The 27,151-nt window shown below is 46.6% G+C and overlaps 4 protein-coding genes and 1 long non-coding RNA gene across 8 annotated transcripts in view; 2 read left to right on the top strand and 3 right to left on the bottom strand.

Moving 5' to 3' along the window:
- The window catches only part of LOC117223336 (uncharacterized), a 48,696-nt gene extending 27,756 nt beyond the window's left edge, over window positions 1–20,940 (bottom strand). For both annotated transcript variants that reach the window (XR_004490908.2, XM_033475569.2), the window contains exons 1-2: window positions 18,539–20,940; window positions 3,316–4,491 (exon numbers count right to left, since the gene is read on the bottom strand). Coding sequence is in view for 1 of the 2 variants with exons in the window: in XM_033475569.2 (XP_033331460.2) it covers window positions 3,316–4,107 (792 nt within the window). In the remaining variant the exon portion in view is untranslated. The remainder of the gene's footprint in view (window positions 1–3,315; window positions 4,492–18,538) is intronic.
- Window positions 1–27,151, top strand: part of LOC117223333 (uncharacterized) — a 60,735-nt gene that overhangs the window by 30,985 nt on the left and 2,599 nt on the right. For all 3 annotated transcript variants that reach the window (XM_033475561.2, XM_033475560.2, XM_033475559.2), the window contains exons 7-8: window positions 21,320–21,525; window positions 22,486–22,685. In XM_033475561.2, coding sequence (XP_033331452.2) covers window positions 21,320–21,525; window positions 22,486–22,685 — 406 coding nt within the window. The remainder of the gene's footprint in view (window positions 1–21,319; window positions 21,526–22,485; window positions 22,686–27,151) is intronic.
- On the bottom strand, window positions 22,782–24,256 carry pck (Claudin superfamily protein pickel). Its single transcript, XM_033475586.2, has 4 exons — window positions 24,114–24,256; window positions 23,960–24,026; window positions 23,541–23,878; window positions 22,782–23,457 (listed from the first exon to the last, which is right to left on the bottom strand). Exons 1-4 carry the CDS (start codon window positions 24,148–24,150, stop codon window positions 23,195–23,197), a joined length of 705 nt encoding a protein of 234 aa, XP_033331477.2. The 5' UTR covers window positions 24,151–24,256; the 3' UTR covers window positions 22,782–23,194.
- On the top strand, window positions 23,324–24,902 carry LOC117223356 (uncharacterized). Its single transcript, XR_004490909.2, has 2 exons — window positions 23,324–23,464; window positions 23,555–24,902. It is a non-coding gene; the product is annotated as an uncharacterized LOC117223356 (long non-coding RNA).
- Window positions 24,432–26,496, bottom strand: sinu (claudin family member sinuous). Its single transcript, XM_033475589.2, has 2 exons — window positions 25,505–26,496; window positions 24,432–25,432 (listed from the first exon to the last, which is right to left on the bottom strand). The coding sequence occupies exons 1-2, from the start codon at window positions 25,779–25,781 to the stop codon at window positions 25,044–25,046; spliced, it is 666 nt and encodes a 221-aa protein (XP_033331480.1). The 5' UTR covers window positions 25,782–26,496; the 3' UTR covers window positions 24,432–25,043.

Below are 27,151 nucleotides of genomic sequence, written 5' to 3'. Positions count from 1 at the left end.
TTATTATATTATATTATTTTATAATATTTTATATTCATATTATACTATATTTTATTGTATATATAATAAATATAGTAAAATATAAATATAAAAGATTACAAAATAATAAAAAATAATAAAATACTATATTATCGTGTATATATATACATATACGACATTTTATTGTGCTCGTACGGCCGCTAAATAAAATCCCTTTCTTTTTATTTCCTCTTCTGTAACAAAGGTTTTCTTATACACGAATATACAGACGAGTAAATAAATAAATGAAATAAAAACAATGAACTTCACATTCATCGACTAAGATACATTGAATTTTTGTCTACTTTTATTTCGTTTATTCGCAACTAACAGTTCTTTTTTCATTTCTTTGTTTCGTTTATTTGTTAGCAAATAAAATATTTTAGTCGATACGCGTGAGGTAAATTACGCCCGGAAAAAAATCGAGAGCACAGCAATTGGCCAACGCGCATTAACCGGCACCATTGCTCCGCGTAACGAAAATTTATTAATTTCTCGCGATCGATCCAACATTTTCACTGGACGAAACGGCCGTTTCTTCAGGCTTTCTCGGTGCAGACTCGGACTTAAACGTCGAACACGTACAGGCCGGGTCAGGTTAAACGGCGACGGAAATTTTGTCGGAGGGTTGATATCGCCCCGGGTTATCGGTGGGTAGTTCTCGACAAATTCTGCTTATCTTCCGGTCTACCTCCGGGGAATACGGCTCGAATCGAGCGATACACTTTTTATCGATCCCCGCACGCGCTGCACGATTCGCATCGTTCCGCTTGGTTGCGTACGCGGGTTACTTTGCTCCGCGCCGATCGCTACGAAGCTGTTAACTCCCGTCGACGTAGGATATCGCGGTCGATGGCCTAATTAGAACGGTGTACAGAGAAGCTACCCGGTTTCTTCCCGAATTTCGATCGATTAAAAATGGAACAAGTGCGCTCCGCGGGCCACCACTTTCATCCGGCATCCCCCCAAAGCCGTAAATCGAGCACCCCGCGCGGAACAATTCCGCTGGGCGCTACGCGCGCGAAACTGTTTCGCCGTGGAGACTGTAAATCTTTCGTATCTCTTCGTCGCTCGGAACCCCCGAAGAAATTCCAAGAGCTGAGTTAACATATTGATGCGTAGAGAATCGGGAGAATCGGGTGCGCCGAGAGAGGCGAGAAGAGACGGACATCCACGTTCATCCACGGACCGAGCAGGCTCGCCGTACGATATCTGTTTAACCCTTTCGCTACTACGGACCACTATAGAGGCTTTCCATTTGGTGCCACTGAGGTACTACGGAGCACTATAGTGGCTTTCCATTTGGTGCCACTGAGGTACTATGAACCACTATAGTAGCTTTCCATTTAGTGCCACTGAGGTACTACGGACCACTATAGTGGCCTTCCATTTGGTGCCACTGAGGTACTACGGACCACTATAGTGGCTTTCCATTTGGTGCCACTGAGGTACTACGGAGCACTATAGTGGCTTTCCATTTGGTGCCACTGAGGTACTACGGACCACTATAGTGGCTTTCCATTTGGTGCCACTGAGGTACTACGGACCACTATAGTGGCCTTCCATTTGGTGCCACTGAGGTACTACGGGCCACAATAGTGGCCCTCCATAAGATGCATTATACCGCATAATGTTATTTCCTCTGATACTGTAAATTAAAGAACGTATGCTAAGACGTTATAAATACCCTGGAATAGCCTTTATTTATAAACACCCTTTTTGCTGTCAAAAACGCGAGAAACGCGTCGGGGATGCCCGGGCCAGCCCTCGGCGCCCTGTCGAGAATCGCCGCCCTTCCGCGCGCTCCGTTTTGCTCCCTCTCCGGGCCCTTCGACTCATCGATCCCCAGGTTTTTCGTTCGCCGATCACCAGCCGGCCAATTCGTAGACTGAAATTGCGGCGGCGAAGTACGGAAAGCTAAGCCCGCCCGATGCGAATTCGATTCCCGAGGATCGGGTCTCGCGTGTAGTCGACGACTGCGTCCAAGCGGTAAAGGTGACGCGACATCGGGAATTCGATTTAGCGATCGGTTTCATTGGCAAGGCTGAGGCAAGGTCTCGCGGTGTCGGTTATGCGACGCGGCGGAGACGGCGATGCGGTCGCGGGAAGATCGATCAACGGTGGTGCCTCTGACAGTCGGAGAACTCGGCGAAGCTCGAAGAACGATGAAGCTAAAGCTGCGGATACGAACGGCAAATAACCGTCGACGTTTTCTGCGGGAACGATTCCCGCGACTCGACGAGTGCTCGAAGTCGAACTCTCGCTGGCGGCCGTTGCATTCGGAGCACGAAAGCAGGAGGCGAGAACGTTGCTCGCTCCGAAAGGAAGCGAGGTGTAGCGTCGAGGCTGATAACGCATCGACAGCTATAGATATCAATTGACAAATTTCGATCCAACGCTGAATCGTATCGAAGACGTAGGTATCGAACGGAAATCGATAGGTCGTCGATACATACTCTAAAACATCGATACCTGTCTGATACTTCTATTGGGTTGGCAACTAAGTAATTGCCGATTTCAATAATTGCCGATTCTCTCACTCCCGTTTTTATGATATCTGTAAATGTTATATTGCTTGGGATATTGCTTGGGAATCGATGTTACACCCAGCATATAACCCTGATCTCGCGCCCCAATTGTTTTTTGTGCTTCGTAAATCTAGCGTTAAAGATATTAACTCGATTCCAATATCTCCCCTAACGCAACACTTATAGGACTATTGTTCGTACCATCTAACTTCCCCCTCTGTACCAAAAAACTTTCGCAAGAACATGTTTTCGATCGTTTTAATCCCTCGCGAAATATTCCGCCGAACCCAATTATACAAAATATCATACAAAATATCGACGCTTTCGGAGCGATGCTACCAAAGTACCGAAAATTTCGCTGCATACATCGATATCAGCTATCGAGTACTTCGGTATCGAATCGATCGAATATCATCGATAACGTATATCAATATCGAATATTCCACCGAGCCCGATTAAACGGATCACCCTGCACAGGAACGTTTTCTGACGAAGTCACACAGAATATCGACACTTTCGGAGCGATGCTACCAAGTACCAAAAATTTCGCTGCGCATAGCAGCTATCGAGTACTTCGGTATCGAATCGATCGAATATCATCGATAACATGTATCGGCATCGATTCCATCGGTAACCGAGCGGAACCGTTCCGTAAAACGTTGGAAGCCGAAGCAAAAGTATCGGCGGCCGGCATTTGGACCCGGTACTCGTCGTCGTCGATCCGCGGAATACGGTTTTCGATCGGACGACAGAGAGGGGGGAAACCGACCTGAAGCCGTTGCCTGAGGTTGGGCCTGAGCTCGGCGAGCATCCTCTCGAACCGGAAGACCCAGACGAGGCCCATCACCGCGTCGCCGAACACGAGAGCCAAAAGCAGCACCCAGTAGGCGTTGAGCAGCCTGGCGTTGAGCCTTCTGGCGGCTATGCAGCCCAACAGCTGCACGAGGCCGAGCTGCGTGGCCAGGGCGAGATAAGCGTAGAGCGCGGTCGGGTCGAACGCGCGCGGCACCCCTGGGACCACGTATCGGCGCGGGTCGCCGGTGAATAAAAGTGTTGCCGTGGCCGCGACGGCGAAGCCGAGCGCGCTACCGAGCAGCACCAAGTTACAGGTGTAGATCCAGAGCCGGTAATATCGCATCGCGACGTCCTGGCCACAGTCGGCGCGTCTTTGGGACGTCACCGACGTCACCGACGTCGCCGCGTCCTCGGCGGCGAACGGGATATAGCTCGACCCTCTGTCCTCTCTGTCCTCTCTGGCTTCTCTCTCCAGCACAAAGTTGTTGTAAATGTTGTTGTTGTTGTTGTTGTTGTTGCCGATGTCCTCGGTCACGATGATGGTATTGTTGTTGTTGTTGTTGGTGGTGGTGCTGTTGTTGTTGCTGTTGCGATTGGTCGTAGCGATAATAGGGATCGCGGCGTTGTTATCCGTGGAGTATCGGTACTCTCGACGGTCGTCCAATAGGAATAAGGGGGGCGGTTTCGCTCTGCAGTCCTTGTTCGCTGTCTTTTGGCTGTGCGTCGACTGCGGGGTGACCGAACGTTGCAGCAGCATCACCGTCATACTATCTTCCCTCCCTGGTGCCCGTGTCCTCGTCCTAAGGATTGATCTCTGGTCCTGTCCCGGTTCGGCTCGAATCGAAGCGAGGACACCGACCGTTTCGTCGCGAACCGGCCGAGGCTCGACGCTCGACCGGACGGGTCCTTTACGGAGCGATTTCGTCGGAGAACCGGCGATCGTCACGCGAGCCGCCTAACCAGCCCCGACCGCGATCCGGATCCTCTGTTCATCGCAGCGACCGAACCAAGCTCTCTGCCGCAGACGATATCGTTTCGTCCCTTTCTTTTCGGTGTCCTCCACCCCGGTCTCCTTTTTGTTGTCTTTTCCTCCTCGGCGCGGTTGCCGACTTCCCGGTCACCGCTGCTGCTTCTCCTGGTCGCCAAGCTCCTGCGGAACAAACGAATCGAACGATTATATAATGTAGGAGACGTTTGTTTTGAAAGTGGCATAAGTCGGTTTTTCGAAAAGATCGAGTTAACGGTGACACTCCGATTACAATTGAACGGTATCTTTTTATTTTAAAAAAATTTGCGATCGATGAGTTGAGAACTATTGAGATTTGTTCGAGAGAAGTTTTGCTGATTAACGGTATAACAAACGTGTTTGTTTTGAAAGTGGCGTAAGTCGCTGTACTCGGGAAATTAATTGCGGGGCTTGGTGTGAAAGAAATAGAAGCGTGTGATAAGTGTACGTGAAGTATTGTTTCGAATTATTTTCAGTATTTTTAAAAAAGTTGTGATCGCTGGACTTATTTTTATAAGTGCGAAAGAATAGCGCAGTTTTGTAAATTATATTATAGTGGTGTGGCGGCTACCTCCAGGCTCGCCAGCAGATGGCTATAAAATGTTTTATAAACTAACTTTAGATGAAAAACATGAATTTCTAATTTTGGATTTGTCACCGAAAAGAGGAAGACCTAGGCGTTATTCACAAATAGAAATGAATCCATTGTGCGCTGGATCTCGTCCTGTTTCTTCAGCAAAATACAAAGACACGATGGACTTGCTTAATTATATACCCCCGATATACCACAGTTATTTAAAAGATTTGAAACAAAACACGATTTCCGAGGACTTAATCGCTCCTATCGATGACGAAAATTAAATTGAACCGATGCATTTTCATATAAATTACTTATACTTATGTTTCAAAATGTACCAATTATTTTTGTATTTTATGAATATTAAAATAAAAAATACTTAAATCAAACCTTTATATTAAATATGTTCATGGTATAAATTATTATTATATATGTAATTTATTCAACAATTTTAGTAAATCACTGTCCTTTCGAAACGTCACTTCGATAAAATACGTCGGACAAAATTAACATATGTCAGTCATTTTTCTAAACTATTTATTTTAAAAGTGGCTGAAGTCACCTTACCGTAATGAAAAGTGGTGATTTTTTAATGTTTATACGAAATTATTTATACCGAGAAAAATATCGGTATCCTGAGATAACAAATACAAGTAAATCTCGAAAGTTAGCATCCACATTTGTAAACGTGTTAAAACGCAAACCCTTAAATATATCCGAGAAATGAGGGGTTCCGGAGGTCATTTGACGTAACTTTTCCCTGAGTAGCAAATTAAAAGAAATAAAGGAAAGTGAAAGAAACAATAAAAAAAGAAGATACAATTACGGTTGCAAATACCGATTCCAATTACCGATTCGAGTTACCAAATACCCTATCGATTCTCGATGGACAACCTAGACCCGACTGCTGCAGGATAAAGTATATTTCGAAAGCGTCGAAAATTATTTCGATATCGATCGCTACCTCGCCCGCCGTGGTTCCGGATCATGGTGCCGCGAACATTAGCTCGTCTCGATACGAATCGGGAATAGTTCGTTGTCCGACCCGACCAGACGACACCTATACTTCGGTTCAACCTCCTTCGGTTCTCAACCTCCTTCTCGACATTCTTGTTACATTGCCAGTGACAGGTGTGGCGGTTAATATTACCCTCCGCGCGGACAACCAGCCCCCTTTGCCCGTCACTTTGCCTCACCCGTTGCGAAATAGGCAACGTCTACGGCAGGGGTGTCAAACTCAAAAGCTAACTTCGGCCAAATAAACAATGCTTAACTTTAGGTGGGCCGCAAAAAAGAAAAGTCAATGTTCGTAGAAACAAATATTTTATTATTAAATTCTCCCTAATTGACCCTGAGCTTGTACACAAAAATGAACCATTTGGGAGGAGGAGACACGATTGCCGCTATAGCGGCGCATCGGGCCTAAAAGGTTAACCCCGTGGGTTAACGCTACCATGGCTACCAACGGCTACCACACGCTGTCGTCCAAGAGGAAAACGAGAGACAGAGAGACAAAGACGGATGGTCCTCCGTCTCTTTTCTTGGCACCGTTCGCCGTGATTTACCGTGATTTGCCGTGGATTTGTTCGCGTTCGCTTAGCTCCGAGGGAAATACCGTGTAGCCCCGTCCAGGGACTACGAAACCACTTTGGGGTAGCGTTCGCGAGCAATTAATAGCGCAGGATGAACGCGCGTCCGGCGTTCGACGTGTCCGGCTCTCGCCGGTCGTTTCAATCCATTCGGTATTCCCTGTGCGAGCAATTTACAGGAAGTCGAGAGTGGCTCGGCCGAACTCCGTCGTCGCCGGTTAATGGATTGATCGGGGACGATGCGATAAGATCGGTCGGAGTAAATGGAGTCTGCTGTCGTGCGCTGTCCGATCTGGGACCGTCTGGTAAACATCTGCCGCTTTCAGTCCTGTAACGAACTTTCGAGCGCCGGGCATCTCTCCGCGTCGAACACGAAGCGAATCGACGCCGAAGAACGACGGGCTCGGGGTCGGTCCGAGTCGTAAATCGGCAAACGAGTCGCGTCGACGCCGTTTCGACTACGGATATGTGAATTAACAATGGCCGGGACTGATTGGAACTCGATCGAAACCAAGACATCGACTCGATGTCTCGGATCCATCAAAGTTTAACGCGGTCATTAGTCCGCGTTTATCACGGCGACGTTCGGGAATAGAGCCAGCCTCGCGCGCAATTTCTGCTTTCGAGAACCGATTGGCTCTTCTGATCGTTCGACGCTCGTTAAACTACCGACAGCAAAATACAATTGGCTCGCGCGATATAAGTCCGTTCGCGTTTCCTTCGTAAGAAAATATACAGGGTGTTCGAAAATTATTGCATAACTGGGAAATGAGGGGTTCCCGGGGTCATTCGAAGTAACTTTTCCCTCGGCGAGAATGCGATCCGCGGCTTCGTTTACGAGTTATTAACGAAAAACACTGACCAATAAGAGGCGAGATCAGCTAGCGCGATGCAACTCAGCCAACACGAAGACCAGGACCGCCCATTGGCTCGGCCGCCACGTGTCAGCCGAACTTGACTCTTATTGGTCAAGGTTTTTCGTTAATAACTCGTAAACGAAGCCACGGATTGCATTTTCGCCGAGGAAAAAGTTACTTCAAATGACTTCAGAAACCCCTCATTTCCCGCTTGTACAATAATCTTGGGATACCCTGTAGTTCCGTGTGCAATCGTGTTATACAATTTCAAACTAATCCACCCTGTCTTAAAGTAGTTTCAGTTTCAAGTAGGCTTTCAGTTTTCGTTTAAGCTACGTTGCATAGAAATAGCTCGACGAAACTTTATCTCAAAATTCATTTTTCAATTCGAGCAATTCAAATTTTCTTACAAGAAAATGCGAATGCGGGCTAATTACAACTTGTTAACGAGCCGCGAAGCATCGATATCGCGAACGAGAAATGAATCTACGAAATTGTAAATTCACTTTTAGAAATGTACGATGAAACCACGGCTTCTTTCGAGTCTCGAGTCGCGTACGAATACATATACGTAGAGCAATAATTATTATCGCTGGCCGTGATGGATCACGCGAGAGCGACGCTTGCCACAAAAAGCCACCGATTCGACACGAATCGGCTCGGGATGGCGTGCACTCCGTCAAATCCTACAAGCTGTACCAAAGCTACGGGTCTCGAAGGCAATTCGGAGCTTCGTTGCCCGGATGTCGACAGACGGAAGCTACCGTTTAGTCGTTTATTTATTTAACCCTTTGCACTCCGCAAGGCACAAGCGTCAAAAGGTATTAAAAACTGCAGATTTCTGCATTCTTTAATTTCTTACAGCTCCTGCCAAGGTTAACCGATATCGATGAAATTTTCAGCCTGCATGTAACTTACCGAGACCTACGAAATGCCTTTTTTAAATTTTCGTTATAGTAATAGCAAAATTGAAAAAAAAGGTATTAGTCATTTAGTCCAATTTTTAAAAAAGTTATACCGTTTTTCAAGTGATCTTGAATATATGCCCGCTACCGTACATGCAGAAATGGAACCTATTCTAGATAGACGTTCGCAATTTAACGCGCTATCTGCGGATCGAGCAGATCGAGCTTTACTAACGGTGGAAAATTTCGAAGAAATCTGCTTCGTAAAAAAACATTTAACACTTGCAAAACCGACGATAAGATTTCGATAACAAGTACCTAACGAAGATTTGTAAGATTTCACAGAGGGAAATTGAACAAAATTGATAACAAAATGAAAAAAGAGATTAAATTTTTTTAAAAAGGTATTAATACCTCTGCCGCGCGCGCGCGCGCATAATGCGTTAATTAGATTCACTTAACATGCCGGCCACGTTGCCAGACGAGAGTCAACCTTCGTCAAACGTTTGTTAGCTAGACTGCCCACACTGTTCATTGGGTATAATGGAACGTGTCTATAAACTGGGATCCACAAGAGAGGTTGGATATACCCGAAGTGTCTACTAGATGGAATGTTAAAAATTGATTCGCCGATGCTCGAGAGACAAAGCCTCGGCCCGCGGCACGGCGGTAGAGGAGCTTTCGATTCGCGTTGCCCGTCCCGCGGCGGTTAGGAACGACCGGTGCGTTTCGACCGGGAGAGTGTGCTTTTGCGACACCCTGTACTTCTTCCCGAGTTCTGACGTGCGATAGGCGATTCTGTTATCGATCCCTGAGCCGAGCCGCGAGGCTAGTTCCGCGTTCCCTCCCACGTCGAGAGGAAACCGTGAACGGAACCAGTTCAGGATACCGGTCGACTCGGGCCGGCTCGGGCCGACTCGGGCCGGCTCGGGCCGACTCGGGCCGACGAAAGCGGGAAGCCCTTGGCGAAAACTTCCGGTGGCTTGGTCGAGGATAAAAGAGGAGAACGACTCGGGTTTGCTCGGCCGCGAATCGCGATCGAGGGCGCGCAGAGAACACAACGAAAAAGGCAACGAAGGGAACCCGCGCAGCTTCGGTCGGTCGGTCGTTGATTCCAGCGGAAAACGTAACGAAACGGTCCCGTTACCGTTTTCGGCTCGTTAATTTCTTTTCGTTCCGCTCGGTTAAAATTAGCGCCCCTCTGTCGCGCTGGCGTTTGCTATTTCTGGAGTCCGCGTCCATCCTTTCATCCTACATCCGATTCCTCGAAATGTGGGCGCGTTTGTTGTAGCCGGCGCAGGGGCGAGCGACCGCGTCGAGCGGAGAACGCAAATCGAATGAAAATACGTGGTCGCGGGGGGCTACCGAGAAACCGCGGCTAACCGTGAGAAGGCTGTTTATGCTGAACGATTATGCAAATTCCCGCGAGCATCCGCGGCTTATTTATCGTCCCGTATAACAGAGCGTTCCGCTACTTGCGGGGCAATGCTGAATTTACGCCATCGAACGCGCCAAGAACTTGGAAGAGATCTGTTTCCAAGGAGCTTGTGGAGAAGAGAATATCTCTGCCTCAACAATTTTCAGAATTACCATCCTCGGAAGCGAGCTCTCTGCACGCACGCTCCGCGTTTTTTATGAGAAACTTTCGGTCAATAGATTTTCGGCAGTACTCGTTTCGATGGAATATATTAGGGTCGGCTCGTAATTAATTTTCGACGCAACCGCGTAAAATCTATTGTTGTTGCCGTATCTACCCGCCATTAATCGCCGGAACAAACGAGAGGTTTTTGCTTTCGTTAAATAGATAACGGTTCGGGAATAAATGAAGCGCGAAAAAGCAGAAGAAATAAATAAATGAAAGAACGAAATAAATGTCTGATAAAGGAACGGAAGTTATTTATGGCTCGAACAAATATTGGATCGGCAACTAAGTAAAAAAAATTTTTTATTTCATCGAACAAATCGGCAATTACTTAGTTGCCAACCCAATACAAGAATATCGGTACCACCCCTATTTGGGAAGAGGATTTATTCGAGCCTTGCGGCTCGTTTTCATCGTTGTGTTGACAATCGGTCCTGTCCTGTTCCAAAAATGGCCAGTTTTGTTCGCGATCTGAGCGTCAATTGGGGGGAAAATTTGCTGTAGTTTTATGAAAATATCAATTTACAGAGGATGAAAGTATCGATTCTAATACAACACGCGCAAGATGCCTGTCTTCTTGTTAGATGGTACGAACGATATTCCTACAAGTTTGGCGTTGGGGGAGATATTGGAGTCGAGTTAATATTTTTAACGCTAGATTTACGGAGCACAAAAGACAGCTGTATATATGAATTTATATTAGTAATTTATATTAGTAATTTATATTGATTTATAAAAGTAACAATATAACCTTGACATTTATTCTGATTTTTAACAAGTGTTACTGTAATATTTGCCGTAAGTAAAAAAAAATTTTTTATTTCATCGAACACATCGGCAATTACTTAGTTGCCAACCCAATAATTGAACCGCGTGAACCGGAAGAGAACCGGAGCACCTCGTCGTTGAATTTTTCAATGCGAATTTTCGCTGCACCACGCTCGCCTCTCGCATCGCGCCCGAAACTTTGCTTTCGATGGAACGACAGCGATCCAGTTGTTCTCGGTAGGCCGAAACTGGTCTGGTTTCGCGTCGGATCGGCGCGAAGTTCAAAACAATATCAATCGAATGCGTCGACCGGGTGCGTTCGAAGATACGCCGCTCGAAATAGCTGGATTTGGCAAAATCGACTTGCATTCATGGTAAGAATGGACAGGTCGAATACAAAACTGTAAAAAACGTTAGAATAATTTTTCGGATGTTGTTACGTTATTCTCCATTTATTAGAATTATTAACACGTTGTATGCCACGGCCGACAATTTTTATTTTGCATAAAGATCCGCAGTCTGGTTATAACCGAGTTATCGTTAATCACTTAGCAGCGTCGATCTGTTTTTTTAAGATCGATTTCGCACGCGTTTCTTATCGATCACGCTATCGAGCGCAGTTTCTTTCGGCAAGCTGTTCTAGGAATTACCCTAAAATATGCGAAATTTATGAACATGTTTCGCAAGCATTTTAACCTAAATCGTAGGAGAAGTATTTTTGTAGTAAGATGATGTAAAACTGCCATTTCCTTACGACGCGTGTACACGTCGTCAGCGGCGAAGAGGTTAAACGAATTCCCGGATCGTCGATGGTCCGCGCGGGTTAAACGCGCGAACAAATAAACGAGCGAACTAATAACTGCCGCGATGTTGAAAGCGATCTTCGGACGGAAGACGGCTCGGTAATTATCCGACCAATCGGAGCTAATCCCGTCGCTGTTGTGCGGTCAGTTTGAAAGGCGTCGCGCGCGCGCCTTGTCACTTCTGTTCATCGCATATTTATCGCGCGAGCGAATAATTGCCGGAACGAAACTCTCGTTAAATCCAGACCCCGGCGAGATTGAGATGCTCTCTCGTTGCGGCCTGCAATTTGCTGGGCGTCTGGCCGATAAAGCTCCGAACGGGTCTCTGCGTTGCTCGTAAACGAAACAGAGGTATTGCTAGTTCGGGCGAGTCCTAGCGTGGCGCGGCGAGACCTAGCGAGGAGAGGTGAGGTTAGGCGAGACCGAGCGAGTCGAGTCGCGGCGAGAGGAGGCGAGACGAGACGAGTCGTGGCGGGGAGAGGCGAGACGAGACGAGTCGCGGCGAGGAGAGGCGAAACTAGGCAAGCCGAAGCAAAAGCTTCCGTGTCTTGAACGTGGCCGCTTCGGTGCATCGAACAAGAAATCTGCTCGGAAACACGGTACTTCGTATTCTGATCTCAATCGCACTCGGCCTCGGGGCCGCCTCGTAAACAAGGATTCGTCTTATTCGTTTTATCTTCGAACCACGAGTCACGAGCCACGTTCACCCGTACCGGTATCACCTGTAGTCCCGATTCTGCCAAACTGATTCGACCCCGAAGCGCTTCGATCACCTCGACCTATGGTCGACGCATAGTTCGCCCAGGTCGCCGCGTTTCCTCGAGAACATCCTGGAAAATCCTGGAACCTGGTCGATCGGTCCCGGACATTTTCTCGATCGATCGTCCATTTTCGATACACAACCCTCGGCTCTTCTAACGAGCAACGCTAAGGTCCTGGCTTCGTTCACGTTCCAGAGCTCGCGAGTCCTCTCCGAGCGGTGCCTCCGCTTCACTAAAAATACGACGCTGAGAGCGACAACGGAAAAAAAAGCTAACACGGTTGCGGCACGGCGAACTGCACGCTGCCCGCTTACGTAACCGACGGATTAATATCCGCACCAACTATTCCAATTGTTGTTGCGCGGGGAAGTGCTGTCCGCGAGTTATGTATACGCTCTCGGGAGTATTCGCGGACCAGTATACGTGGGAAACACGCCGTGCGCTCTCCGTTCCCGTCCGCGTTTAATTTGGCCTACCTCGGCAACATTTCGTTCCTCGTTTCGCTTGCCCAGCGCCGAGCGCGAGTTCCCGTCGAATTTTCAATTCCGAATCACGAATTTCGAGCGTCGCGGACACAGACGCGGCAAGAATAAATCTCGACGGGCATAAGTTCCATGGAATTACGCCGTGATCAATGGAAGAGTGCCTGTGCGCTTAGGCGCGTGTAAACACGCGCGGATGAATGGTATGCATCGTGTGCACCGTGTCGCGATTTCTCGAGTTCGCACAGGTTCGCTCAGACCCGCTCCGAAAGGAAGAGGGTAAACAGCCCCTATAACGGAGATGGAGGCGGAACAGAGAGATAGAGAGAGAAAGAGAGTCGGAGATCGAGATAGAAAGAGAGATAGAGAGAGAGAGAGAGTCGGAGATCGAGAGAGAGAGAGAGAGAGAGAGAGAAAGTCGGAGATCGAGATAGAGAGAGAGAGAGAAAGTCGGAGATCGAGATAGAGAGAGAGAGAGAAAGTCGGAGATCGAGATAGAGAGAGAGAGAGAGAGAGAGAGTCTGAGATCGAGATAGAGAGAGAGAGAGAGAGAGAGAGTCTGAGATCGAGATAGATAGAGAGAGAGAGAGAGAGAGTCGGAGATCGAGATGTAAAGAGATAGAGAGAGAGAGAGAGAGTCGGAGATCGAGATAGAGAGAGAGAGAGAGAGAGAGAGAAAGTCGGAGATCGAGATAGAAAGAGAGAGAGAGGGGGCTGAGAGAAAAGCCTCGACGTCGATAGATTCGCGAGATCCGAGCCGAAGCGGGAACGCTCCGCGCACACGTTGCAAGTGCTGTTGACTATCTGCAGCGGCAAAGTGCACTTTCGCTGTTCGATGTTGTGCACCGGCGAGTGGTGCATTGTAACGAAACACGGGGCGAAATTAAGGGTCCATCGATCGCTTAAGTCTTTCGCACTGCTTTTCCGCCCGTGTCCAGATCCGAGAGGAGAACGTGTCGAACCGGATCGACTTCTGGTTGTTTCTGCGAATCGCGGCTCGGCATTTGTTCGTCCGGACTTGATTCGAAGTCTTCCTCGGTCCTATTTACCAACTCACGTTTCGAACTCGACGCGACCATGGATTCGGATCAACCGTGGATATTGCGCGGCGAGAAAACCGAATACGATTGGATCGCTGCGCGTGTCGAGGCTTGCGGCCGCGCGATCTGTGACCCTTCGAAACGATGTTCCAACGCGACGCGAGCCCGTTTTCACATTATTTAAATATCTTGATCACTAGACGGCGGATCTTTGTGCAAAATAAAAATGACGTTCTACAATTGCTTTTTTAAATAATTTCAATGAATTCAGAATAATAGGTAGATGTCTTTAAATTCTTATAATATTTTCACCGTTTTAAATTCCACTCGATCATTTATATCACAAATCTATCAAATCCGCAGTACTATTGATCGCCTACTTTATCTTATATTGTATCTTTTTTTCCTTTTTCGTTGCTTCTTTCTGATATAATAATAAATAACTTTATTTATCAACGGAATGAACCTTTTGTTACAGTGAGAGAAAGAGAGAGTAATAAAAATCATAATAATAAAAATAATAATACTAATAATAATAATATAGCAGTCTCACAGGAACGTATGAAATACAAAAGAAAATCTTATGCGACATACTGTCATATTACTGTAACGCAGGAACTGTCTTTCGTTGTATTGTGATCAAATAGATATTATAAATGAATCAGTTATAAAAAAAGAGAAAATCGTGAGCGTTGCAGCTGCCTCGATCGAGACGTCGAAAGACGCACGCAATCGCATTTATACCGGTTTCCCGTTTCGAAAGAAGCGTACGAGAAAGAAGAAGCATCCTCGGAAATATCGATGTAAATAGCATCGGCAGTCGCGGAACGATCCGAACACCCGCGAATGTTCTCGCGAAGAAGACCTCGACACCTAGAGATCGATCGAGATAGGAATCGAACGGTGCCGCACCGGCAATCGCGATACACGATTGTCGCGATGCGCCGCGATCTATCGCGATCTATCGCGACGTGTCGCGGCTTTTCCACTGGTTCCCGACTCGTTTCACCAGTCCGCGAGGTCTCGTGATCGCATGCGAACCAGAATTCGAGAAAACTGGTCATCGCGGACGGCGGAGGGGTGGTAAAACCTCCCTCGACCTTGACAGAGTCGGTTCGTTTGCTCGACGGGATGGATCCTGAAGAGATCCGGTCGTTCGGTCGGGTCCCGAATCCACGAACAGGTATACAGGGTGGACCAGGTTTAAACGTGATCGGTTCGATTGATTCTGCTGCTAGTGATTCGATTGGAAATTCTTTTTCAGCTAAAATACCATGCTCCAACACGTTAAGCGCGGAGCCGATTTTGCTGGATTTTCCGTTGAGGCAGCTGGCCGGCATTATTTTTTTAATCTTGACACTTCCGGTCCTATGCGCCGATGCCAACCAAACGACAGATTCGCTGTCAGTCCCTGGGTAGTGACATCGCCCAAAAAAGTACACTGTCGGTCCAAGAGGACTGAAATCGCCCAAATGGAAAGTCCACTGTCAGCCCCAGGGTGCTGACACGCCTTGTTGACGCCGACATGTTAAGAAGGCTTTTAAGATGATTGTATCAAATTTTTGGTCGACCCCTTTTACCGAAGGTTGACCTACAACTATTTTGTACCCATTTTTTAAGGGATGCTGAGACGAACTCGGCGAACATCGTAACATATAATTTGACATAATCTTGATAACTCTGGAAAAAGGGGTTGACAAAAAGTCTGGTACAATCACCTTGAAGCTCTCCTTAACCTTTTAGGTACCGCTGAATTCTGCGCGAGGCTATTTCTCTGGACGGCAGAGTCTGATGTGTACTGTACATAGTCTGATACTGTATATACAGGGTGTCCCAAAAATGTCTCGCAATCCGAAAGTGGCGGGTTTCTCGGGCCATTCGAAGCAACTTTTTCCTTTACAAAAATGTTCTCCGAGGCACCATTAACGAGTTATTAACGAAAAACGGTGACCAATGAGAGGCGAGGTCGACTGGCGCGAGGCGGCCCAGCCAACGAGTGCACGGAGCCCAGTTCCGTTCATTGGCTCCGCCGTCTCGCGTCAAATGATCTCGCCTCTGATTGGTCACTGTTTTTCGTTAATAACTCGTAAACGAAGCCGCGGATCGCATTTTCGCTAAGGAAAAAGTTGCTTCAAATTACCTCAGGAATCCCCTACTTTCGGATTGCGAGACATTTTTGGGACAGCCTGTAGATAAATACACTGGATATACAGGGTGTCCCAAAAATGTCTCGCAATCCGAGAATGAGAGATCAACGGTCAATGATAAGCGGTCAACTGCCGCGTCTGTTTGGCAAAGCTTAGTATTTTCGAGCGCGTTCACCCTGTCAACGTTCCGGTCATCGTCCAGATTCACGCAGTGCCGATAAAAAAAAGACCAAAGGAAGATCGACCTGCGGGACCCTTGTCCCTGTTCCACAGAAAAACGACAGCGGTTCCATGCGCCGTGAAGACTAATACGGGAAAGGGTACGGAAAGGGGTACGGAAAGGGGTACAGCCGACGACAAAGGAAGCTGACCTTGTCCGACAAGGTGAATTAAACGACACCGTGCGGATGCATCCACGCGAGAGAATAGGTCGCGGTCTCTTCTAATTAAATACCTCCGGTAACGCGAGACGAGAGCAGGGAGACGGAGAAGCTCTGGGAGACAGAGAGACGGAGAAACAGAAAGGCGAAGAGGCCGAGAGAGAGAGTGAGAGAGAGAGAGAAAGAGAAGCACGGAAGAACTCCGGCGACACGTCCCGCAATATAGGCTGGATCCCGATCCATTAGAACCTTAGGAAATCAACTTTTTACCGTTCGAACGAGGCGCCGATAAGTAATCGTTGGCATAGTGGTTTCGCGAAGAACTCTCGAATGATGGCCTCTTCACTGAAAAGCTAAAAGACAGTGCACGATTGTTCGTTGTGAATTTACAGTAAATTCTCCGAAATTGTCCCTCTCAGCTTGTGAACAAAAATAATGGACAATTTAGGAAAAGGAGATACGATTACGCGAGTCTTGCGGTCCGTTTTTATAGTTACGAATTGTCAACAATGACCATAAAAGTGAGCTGCAAGGCTCGAACAATCGTATAATCTCCCCTTCCCAAATTGTCCATTTTTGTTTACGAACTGATGGACAATTTGGGAGAATTTACTTTATATGAGCCGTTTATTTTGAAAGTGACATAAGTCACTTTAAGTCGATATATTTAAGGGTTCGCGTTTTAACACGTTTATAAAAATATGGATGCTAACTTTCGAGAAGATTTACTTGTATTCGTTGTCTCAGGATACTGATATTTTTCTCGGTATAAATAATTTCGTATATACATTAAAAAATCACCACTTTTCATTACGGTGAAGTGACTTATGCCACTTTCAAAATAAACGGCTCATATTCACCCTCGCGAGGAAGGTCCCCGAGAAAACGAAAAATCGAGAGACTTCACGGAATATTTGTCGCGAGGTACAAGAAAAGAGATCGCCGATGAAACGCGTGCCAAGGGCTTCGAAAAAAAGGCCGGTTCCACGGCGAATTTCTATTCGCGCAATTCAACCTCGCGGAATTGAGAGAATTAAAGATACGTATCGGAAATCAATGGCTCGGCGAGACACGCGTCCCGTGTAACACGCATTTATGTTCGCTGTCTAAATTCTGGAAAGCAACGGAGAGCACTGCGAATAAACGCGTGTCGCGAGTCAAGAAGTTACGAGGATGAACAACGCGAGCCGAAGTGCAGAAATGATTCTCGGTGATTCGACTCGATTTTAGACGCGAAATCGAGATTACACATTGCACTCTTTACATTACATGCACAACCATTGCACCGCGAAAAGATCGCGTCGCGTATGGTTGGTTTTCTCACCGAGGGTTTCAGGAAAAAATGAACCGCGACTCGCGGTGCTCCTTCAATGCTTTTAATTAGCTATCGGCGCGAATGTTTGTTACCGTTTCAAGCGATACTGGCCGACGGCGGAGGGGAAGCGGGAGACGAACCGTGGAGCGATAGAGCGACGGAGAGACGGAGAGGAAGAGGAAGAGAGAGAAAGAGAGGATGAGAGAGAGAGAGAAAGGGAGAGATAGAGAGAGGGAGAGGGAGCGAGAGAACGAGGGTGGAAGGGTGGGAGGGTGGCACAGGGCGGCGGGAGAGGTGGACGTTATGCAATCCTCCTCCCGACCTTCCCGAACGAATTTATTGTCGCTTTCCTTCAGCCCCGTTTCTCATCCCGTGAATTTATTCGACCGTCTTGGTGGCTCGCTGGCTTACCAGCACTGTCACAGCCCCGCCTCGACAGCCTTCGACCTCGGGGCTAGCCGATATTTGCTGGCTGGAGCCTAGGGTCTCGACGCGATTAGGTCTGTCGCCACCGCGTCTTTCTTTTCCGGCGAGAACCGGGCATTTCCTGAATCTATCCGAACTGATCGGAGATCACGGCGACGCACAGCCTCTCCGGAGGAATCGAAATGATCGGGAGCACGTCGATCAAAACGAACACGCTCTCAACTACCCTCTCAAGAAAGAGAGAAATCTAGCGAATGATCTCTCCCCTTCCCTGGTCAGCCTTCCACCATCTCGGATACAAGAAAAATAATATTTCAATAAACAGCGTGTCGTCGATGTGGCTGGTCTTCGCGCACGTGACACACACACGCACGCACACACACAATCGTCCCATGGCATCCGAGACGAGGCCGTCTCTCGATGGGACCTCGTTTGGGACCTCGATGGGGACGCGTCGATGGTGCGTCGAGGACACATCCGGTGGCTCGGCTGTACTAACCTTTCAGGCGACGCGGACTCTTCCGAGATCTCGGCACACCGTCAATCGGGCACGCACATTATCACGGGGAGCACAAGTGTCGGGAGCGGGAACCAGCGCAGCTAATAGTCCGGAGGATCGTAGGATCTCGAACGATCCTAGAGGCAGGATCGCGATCGTGGCGGCGGCGGCGGTGGTGGTGGCCAGGTCCCGTCTATGTCCATTGCCGCGAGCGTCGTCGGGAGGACTGTTCTCCTGGCCGTTCATGCCAGCTCGTTTGTTTTCTTCGCCGTTTAGCCCGGGTTCGCGCGGCAGGCCCGTTCACCAGCATGATCTCGCGGGCTCGATCGTTCCACGCTCGTTCGTCATGATTGCGCTCGAGGAGGAGCGGCCTTGGCGGGGCTCCGGTCTCTCGGCTGGCCGCGACAACACCCGTAACACCGCGAAACGGAGAAACACCACGCACAGCGGCACGATCCCGACCCGAAGCGATTCTCCTACGCTGCCGACAGGCAGCACACACCACCACCCTCGTCAACCGATACTCGCCGCCGATGCTCGACGGCCGGTTGGTTACGCGCGCTACCCGATCAGCCGACTGCTTCGCGTTCGGATGGCGCTCTCTCTTGCCCCGAGCCTCTCTCGCGCTAGCACTGTGGAGAAGAACCGTGTGGTAACGCGGCTGGCATCGGGAAAACGGGGAAAAAGGGGTTGGCGTGGGGCGCGCGCGCGCGCGGTCTGGCTGTCAACAGCGCCCGAGGTAGGCAACCGGACTGAGTCGCGCGCTTGCACAGTGTCGGCGACAGACAGCGCGACCACCGGGCACCGTCGCGCACCACCAACACTCCGGATAAAGACGGGGCGAGAGGGAGAGAGAGGGAGAATGAGCTTCGACCCGCGGGGATTGGGGGTTGGAGCGCAGAGGTTGGAACACTCTATCCGCGCGCGCGAGAGAGAGAGAGAGGTGGGGGGAGAACGAGCACTACTCGCAAGAAGATCGCGGCTGGAAGGGATGAACGCGGGACGGAGACGACTGAACAACGTGGCGGAAGCTCGCGAACCAGGGGACGCTTCCAAGTCCGGGGTGGTTCGCGCGCGAAAGAGACCCACCGACGAGGGAGTGGGGGAGCAAGGGAGGAAACAACTCGGGAGATCCGAGAGTGCGAGCAGGAAGGGGGGAAAGGAGAGAGCTCGGCCAGCAGATCGAAAGAGGAAGCGAGCGGGAGAGCGTGTCGGGAGCGGGGGCGGGGTTGGGCGAGAGGACGGCCGGGAGGATGGACGCAGCGAATTACGGAAGCTTGTTGGATCGGGATGGGAAAGGGGGAGAGAGAGAGACAAGTTGCTCCGAAGAGAGACGAAACGTGCCTAGAGGCTCGAGCAGGGTCGAAGGCGACGCGCGGACGGGGATGGAGGAATCGTATCGCGAGAAGGAAGAGAGTATCGAGCAGAATACGGAAAGAGAAAGTTGTACGCGATGGAGTAGAACGAGCGAGGAAGCTTTGTTCATGGCGGTTAGCGACGGCGAAGCTCGTGGAAGGCGCGCGCGGTCGAGAGATTCGAGAGGGGATGAAACTCACCTTTCGGAAAAGCCACGAAACTCGAGGTTCCCGGGGCTCGGTTTTAGGAAGCGTCGCGCTCTGCGTCGGCGAGATAAGATCATTGCCCGAGAGAACAAACGAAAGTGCTTTGTCCGAGAGGGAAGCAAACGCGCAAACTGTTTCAAATCGCAGAGGCGTTCGAAGAGGGTGCGAGGATGGTCGAACGTGCCGGTAGGTAAAGCACCGTCGCGGACGCGGGGAGGCGCGAGCAGGGCAACGAGAATAATTATGGAGAAGAGATACGGCGTAAGATTGGCCGTAGAGAAAGTAGCTTGAGAAGGAAAATGGAAAAGCGAGAAACGCGGAAGGGAAGAAAGGGAGCTTGCGCGATAAAGGGGTCGCTCTCCTCCCACGAGCCGAGTGCCAGCCTTCTGCTCAATTACTGTGCGAGCACCTTCGGAGAAATGCTTGTCTCCGTAATTGAATCGTTGCCGTTGGAACCGAGCGAGATGCGAGGGCGTGAAAGTGCGGCAGAACAACTCGCCGCTTGAAAAATTCACACTTTTCCCGTATACTTATTCTCGGCGTTGAACAACGGATGAACGGGGGCGTACCGGGGCCGCAGGAGGACGGAAGGGGCGGACGGCTGAAACGGGGGGTGGTCCGGGGTGGGAAATTAATCCTACGAACGTGATGTCCTCGAGTCGGCACGTGTTACGGATATACATATGTAGTCGGGAACGACCGCAGCCACGATTTTATAATTCCTCTCCACGGTCTAAAATAATCGAAAACCTTAGGGTTTAAATAGACGGCGTTATACAACGGAAATAACTGGTATCGATACAACTGTATACCGCCATTGGTGTAAAAAAGAAAACCTAGTGGCAAAGAGAGAGAGAGAGAGGGGGGGGTGGAAGACGGATCGATTATTATCTTAAAAATAACTGGCAGTCTCTCGCGCGCAATTTAAAAAGTTTCTCGTTCACGATCTGCATGTCGAACCGCGAGGAAAAATCCTAAAGATATCTTTCCTTTCTCGCGAGAGAGAGAGAGAGAGAGAGAGAGAGAGAGAGAGAGAGAGAGAGACATTCGAATGAAGTTGTCGATCGATAATCGCTCAGCATTTCGCGTGAACGGTCGTCGACGACAACGGCGATCGATCGATCGGAAAGACGTCGGTGTTGTTCGCGCGCGCGATTAAAGCAGCGCATCTTTTCCATATCCCGGATCAATAATCGACGTATTTTCTTTTTTTTTCCAGAGCGACGGTAGAACGCATGCCGGTGGAAGCCATGAAAGTTGCGGCGGGGTCGGTCGAAATATCGCCAACGCCTTGATCTACCTTGGTCTGGACGCCACCCGGTTAATATCCGTCGTTGGCAACGATCAGCCTGGGAAAGCTATAATTAAAAGTCTGGGCGACGGGGGCAGAACCATCGAGCAACTGTCGAACATGACTACGGCTAAGTATGCGCACCTTCTCTTGTAGCAAATGTTTCGTTCACGACGCGTTGGTTTTCGGCCAATGTATACAGGGTGTTCCACAATTATTTTAACAGCCGAAAATGAGGGCTAGCTGAGGTGATTTGAAGTAACTTTTTCCTTTGCGAAAATGCAATCTGCGGCTTTGTTTACGAGTTATTAACGAAAAACACTGGCCAATCAGAGGTGACGCTGCGAGAGAGAGAGAGAGAGAGAGAGAGAGAGAGAGAGAGAGACAGAGAGAGAGAGAGAGAGAGAGAGTCCGCGAGAGAGTCCGCAGCACGAGGCTTTGACAGAAGATCGGGACGGACTCGAGCCGCGTTCGAATTATTGAACAAGTCACGAAGCGTGAACTTCCCGGATTTTTTTTACTACATAACAGTGATATTTTTAAGAAAAACGCTGTTCACCTCTACTTTAGAACGTCTGAAGAATATTCACTAATTTTTCAGACTCGAAATCCGCGTTAATCGTCGTCGTACGCGAGCTTGAGATCCCTGCTTCCAACTCTGTTTCACAAAGGACACGGGTTATATCTACTCTTGCTACCCTTGAGTAGCATCGACGATAAAACCCCACGAAGAACCGCGAATAAACCATTAGAGATTAAAAAGAGGGCAGTCGGGGTTCTTCTCTGGGGATTCAAGGTTCATCTGTGACTTAAGCTACCAAAGAAAAAACTCTTACGCGATACTAAGCTTGGCGACAATAAAAACTCATTATTAGCGTTAACGGCTATTGGCTATTAAGCTCTGGTTGCGGATGGTACCGAGCAAAACGGAATAACCGTTTGTTACTACAACAAGTTGCCACCGATTTTCTTTAACGATACTCTTGCCGTTCCCCGGACGATCTTCGCGTACAATGCTTTCTTTCCGAACAAGCTAACGCGCGCAATACTGTAAAAAACCAATTATCCACAAGGAGTCGATTTTCCAATTCAAGGTGTACCGTGATAGTCGACGGCAAGGGCGAGTGCCACTTCGGAATCGGTGAAATGGACATCTTTGCGAGCATCACTCCCGACATGGTGAAAAAACATCGGGCACACGTGGAAAATGCTAGCTACATCATTCTCGACGGTAATCTACCCCTGAACACGATTAAATATATTCTGGATCTAGCCGCCCACTCAAAAATTCCAGGTCAGTGATAAGAATATCTTTTTTTCATTTGCTTATTTGAATATTATTCTCGTTGATCATTTGCTCGTATCAACAATTGCTCGTATCTATAAACAATTCGATGTTTATGATTTTAATATCAACAGATTTATAAATGTTTCAAATGCTTAAACATTATCACTCTGCAGAATAATCAACGGGTTACAGAGATACCCGCAATGGCTTTGCAGAAATAGAAATTCGTTTATCTCTGTAACACTGTTACGCTAAACATTTTTCTTTTCTAATTACATTTACATACAAAATTATAATATATAAGTATATATATATAAACAATCTTCTTCATCTAGCTACATAAATCTCTTAAAAATGGACGGATTTAAATAGTAAAATACACGTGCGTAACCTCGATTGCACGTCGATGTCATGTAAAAAAAGTAACTCCGAAAGCAGACGTGGAATTTTCGTTCGCTTAAGCTGTGCAGAACCCGCATACTTTATGATTAGGACCCTACGATTGGGAGATTCGATTATATATATCCGCTTCTTTGCAATCCTTGGTGCGACTGTGGATTAGGCTGCATCTGCATCACCAAATTACGAGATTCTTTACGCAGCCTGTAACCAGCTTTTGCATCCAAGTATAAGAACAATGCAGCCAACAAATGAAACATGAACGAAATGACCGCTAACGCGTACGACCAAGACAAGTGGTTAAAATTCGGGTACATTAACCAATCCCTGCGCCAGCATTGTCCTCCGAATATTGATACCGCTAAGAACAATAGAGTGCCTGTAAAGTAAGATTCAAGGATACGTTAGCTTCGTATTTCTAACAAGCTAAACATTAGGTTTCATCCAAGATATGATATTTACCTGCTCCTCCACAGCACAAGAAGGCAGCAGAGGAGAGAAGCCATTCGTTATTCAGTACAAATTTCAACGGCCAACGCACTAACGTTAACGCAATCATAGCCTGTGCCGCGAACGAAAGTAACAGGGCAATAGTAACAAGCGTTTGCACTACCAATAGCCACCCTGGTAGTAGCCACTCACGAATTACATAATATTCCTGTGAGAATATGTGGTGGCATCCGTCAAACTGTTTGTCAAATTGATAGTATGGATATCGAAATTCTTTGAAACAATATTCCCACAATCCCATATGCTTGAAACTACTAAATGTTTCTTGATAGGATTCGATCCAATAAGGACTGGAAGCAAGTTGGTTAAGTAGACGCTAATTACGCAAGATACTTGATACATAAATCATGTCTATTTAAAAAAACGATTACCTTGTAAATGCCATTACCAACAATAGACCAGCGATATACGTGATTAGTCCACCAAATACTACCGCATCTGAAATAACATAATCAACAGTTGATAGAGGTTAGGGATGTTTCTTTTTTAAGCAAAATGACTATGAATTTATTTAATATTGCTTACTCGATGCGCGGTGATATTCCTGTTTGTCGACAGACATTGTCGATTCTTCGAGTTCGATGACAGAAAATATAAGAACTACTAAAACTGTTTGTTTATAATTGCGAAAACACTAAGGCCCTTCTAAACTTGCCACACCTCTCGGCATTGCCATTGTTACCAACTGTAAAAGTTAATTGACGTCGGTAAAGCGGCTGCCTGTACGTTTCTATGTACGGTACCAGTACAATCTCATAATATAGCGGCTTTGGAATAGTTTTCCTTCGAATTCAAAATCGGATCGGAATGCACGGTCGAGGACAGTAAAATGTAAAACAGAAGTATGTCTGTACATGTAATTATCAAGTAATTTATTGAAGTAAAAATATGATACAAAAAAATTTTGAATTGCTCCATTTCGATTACATGGAAATAACAACGTTATTATAATTCTGTACCTAAGGACGGATCTCGTTGCAAATTTATTACATATAAATTCACCGATGGCAGTGAACGTTTACTTTATAAAATACTGCAGAATTCAACAACTTATGCTATCTATAAAAAATGAGAAAAAAATAGAATACTTTCTATCAATTATAATCGAGACTATTCTCATTCTTTTAAAGCATTTGGTGTACAAAGAAAAGCACTCTTCACTTTTTTTCACTGCACTATTAACTTTTGGAAATGTTAATGTACAACAAGAAAAAAACATTAACAAAACGAGTATACTTCTTTGTAAAATACGCTTCTACATATCCTGTATGTATAAAACATCATACAAAAATACAAATCTTATGTCATATCATACTTTGTACTTATAGTAGCAGCAATTCTACCTTAACTTCTATATAATTCTATTACCAGAAACATGCTCGTATGGACGGAGTAATATTACAATATTTTGGTACTAAAGTGTTGTGCAAGTCTTTTACAAGAAATATTCCTTACTCATGTACGAGAGTTCAGCTCAAATCTTGTTTGAGATTCTTTCAAGTATTCCCTCTTCTTACGCTGTACTGTTGCTTCAACAAGGAAAAGCACACCTGCTATTATAGTCAGTACACTACCCACAGCTGCCATTATGAAGGACCAGCCAAAGAAATTGTTAGCATGCCCAGGCATCCAACCATCTGTGTTTCCAAGACAGGCGAATATAATCACAGCTAGTCCGCCGCTTATACCACCAACCAGCAATAGATATCCAATGACAAAAATAAGTTGTACATATCTTTTTTGCTCAGGATCGCAACACAAGGTAAACAATAATATCAACACCAATGATATCAAACTCAACAGGAAGCACACAGTAAAGAAAAACTGTGTTGCTATCATGAATGCTGTAACCAAAATAAACATCATATAAGTTCAGAAAAATGATAACGACGAGATAAAATTAAAAGGAAACTTACGCGGCAGTAAGAAGCCAAGAATTTCAGAGTATCCTGCAGTGAAAGGATCATAGACCCATCGACAACCGACGAAGAAGCGCCTAGGTGCGTCCATTTCCTGGGGATTCGGCAGAGATCGAAAACAATGGGTCCAAAGACCCAATTTGTCGAGTTTCGCACCAGTAATCCGATAATCGCTCACTAACCATGCTGGTGTACCAAACGCGACACAAACGCAGATGAAGGCAACAATGTATACTCCGACACCGATATTGCCGGAGAAGCTTCTCTTCTTCATCGCGAAAAATCGTTCTTCGAACGGTAGAGATCACGAAGCGAAATACAGTCGTAGAGCGTACGACAAACGAACGCTTCGGATCCACCGATCCAGTAAAGATCCCACGGTATTAACCACACCCAAACACGTTATGCTGTGTGGTGGCCGTGTAGCATAGCATCTAACCTAACCTTGTAAAACCGTTGGTATCCCACGAGCACCACAAACTACCAACAAACGGTTCTCAATCTATCAAGAATGTACGTTGTACCTACATGTACATATTTTTAAACAATATGTATTGCGTTTAGTCTTTCATACGAATGATAAATACATAACAAAAACAATATATTTACAGTCAACTAATTACTTAATGTAGCCACAGCAATACAAGGTAGTATTTACTGGTGCATAGTGTATTTAATTGGTGCTTATGTATTTAATTAAGCTGGGATGTAATCTTGTATAGTTTTCGAATTTTGAATTTGAAAGGCTCGACTCATTTTTAATGGCAAAACGTTAACCCAAAATGGAAAACGCTGTCCCGTGTACAATAAGAACATTCGCTTAAACTTTCATTAAATTATCGACGTTTCATTTATATAAAAGTATTTTCAGTGCTCCACATAAAAATGTTTTTCTTTTTAGAGAATCGCTAGTTGACCTATACCCATCACTAGAACTATATTCAAGTTTCTTGGAATGCGCGTCACTTTTACTGCTGTTCTGCTCGTGATTCATTCAGATACAATTCGTATGACTTCGTTCATAAGTAGGTGACGCTTCATTTTCCCGCGTGTTATTAGAGAAATAAAAAGTACACATATATAACGATAAAACTATGATTTACTTTTAGTTTTCTATTTGCGTTTTGTATGTACGTATGTATGCAATCTTTTCGATGGTATTTATTTATTTATACTTATTGCAATCTTTTTTCTCCAAGTATCCCTTTCGAATCTATTCTAAAGAAATGTCTATCTTCGTTTAGACTGAAAAAGACGCTTCAGTTCGGTTGTACAATCAAGTAAATAACACTAAAACGTGTTCCTATGTTGTCTAGTATTTTACCCAAGGATAACGATGATAGTGCTTATAAATTTAAAAACTCGCGACTTACATTACGCGCATACAGTATGCAGTAGTATGTAATACACATATTATTTCGCTTTATAACAACCACCACTTATAACCAGAGTATTATTTCTCTATGTTGAGATGTCCTTGAAAATTCTTAGATTCGCGTACTTATACAATAAAGTATGAAATATGTGGCCCATGGCTCGTGGTACATATGGAAGATAAAATGTTTTTATGTAAATTCCGCTTGACCATACTAACAGAGTTGATAACTGTCAATAGGTGTGAAAAAAAATGTTTACCGGGTGAAC

Source organism: Megalopta genalis, chromosome 10 (assembly GCF_051020955.1).
Source record: "Megalopta genalis isolate 19385.01 chromosome 10, iyMegGena1_principal, whole genome shotgun sequence".
Classification (NCBI taxonomy): Eukaryota; Metazoa; Arthropoda; class Insecta; order Hymenoptera; family Halictidae; genus Megalopta; species Megalopta genalis.
The sequence above is the reverse complement of the archived record's forward strand: the minus strand, read 5'-3'. Positions and strand labels throughout refer to the sequence as shown.

What these genes read in the sequence shown, in the direction of transcription:
- sinu (XM_033475589.2), bottom strand. Translation starts at nt 25,781, where the DNA reads ATGAAGAAGAGAAGCTTCTCCGGCAATATCGGTGTCGGAGTATACATT. An exon ending in TCTTGGCTTCTTACTGCCGC is followed by an intron (nt 25,433 to 25,504) that starts GTAAGTTTCCTT and finishes TTTTGGTTACAG; the next exon opens with CATTCATGATAGCAACACAG.
- pck (XM_033475586.2), bottom strand. Translation starts at nt 24,150, where the DNA reads ATGTCTGTCGACAAACAGGAATATCACCGCGCATCGA. An exon ending in GGAATATCACCGCGCATCGA is followed by an intron (nt 24,027 to 24,113) that starts GTAAGCAATATT and finishes ATGTTATTTCAG; the next exon opens with ATGCGGTAGTATTTGGTGGA. An exon ending in CTTGTGCTGTGGAGGAGCAG is followed by an intron (nt 23,458 to 23,540) that starts GTAAATATCATA and finishes CTTACTTTACAG; the next exon opens with GCACTCTATTGTTCTTAGCG.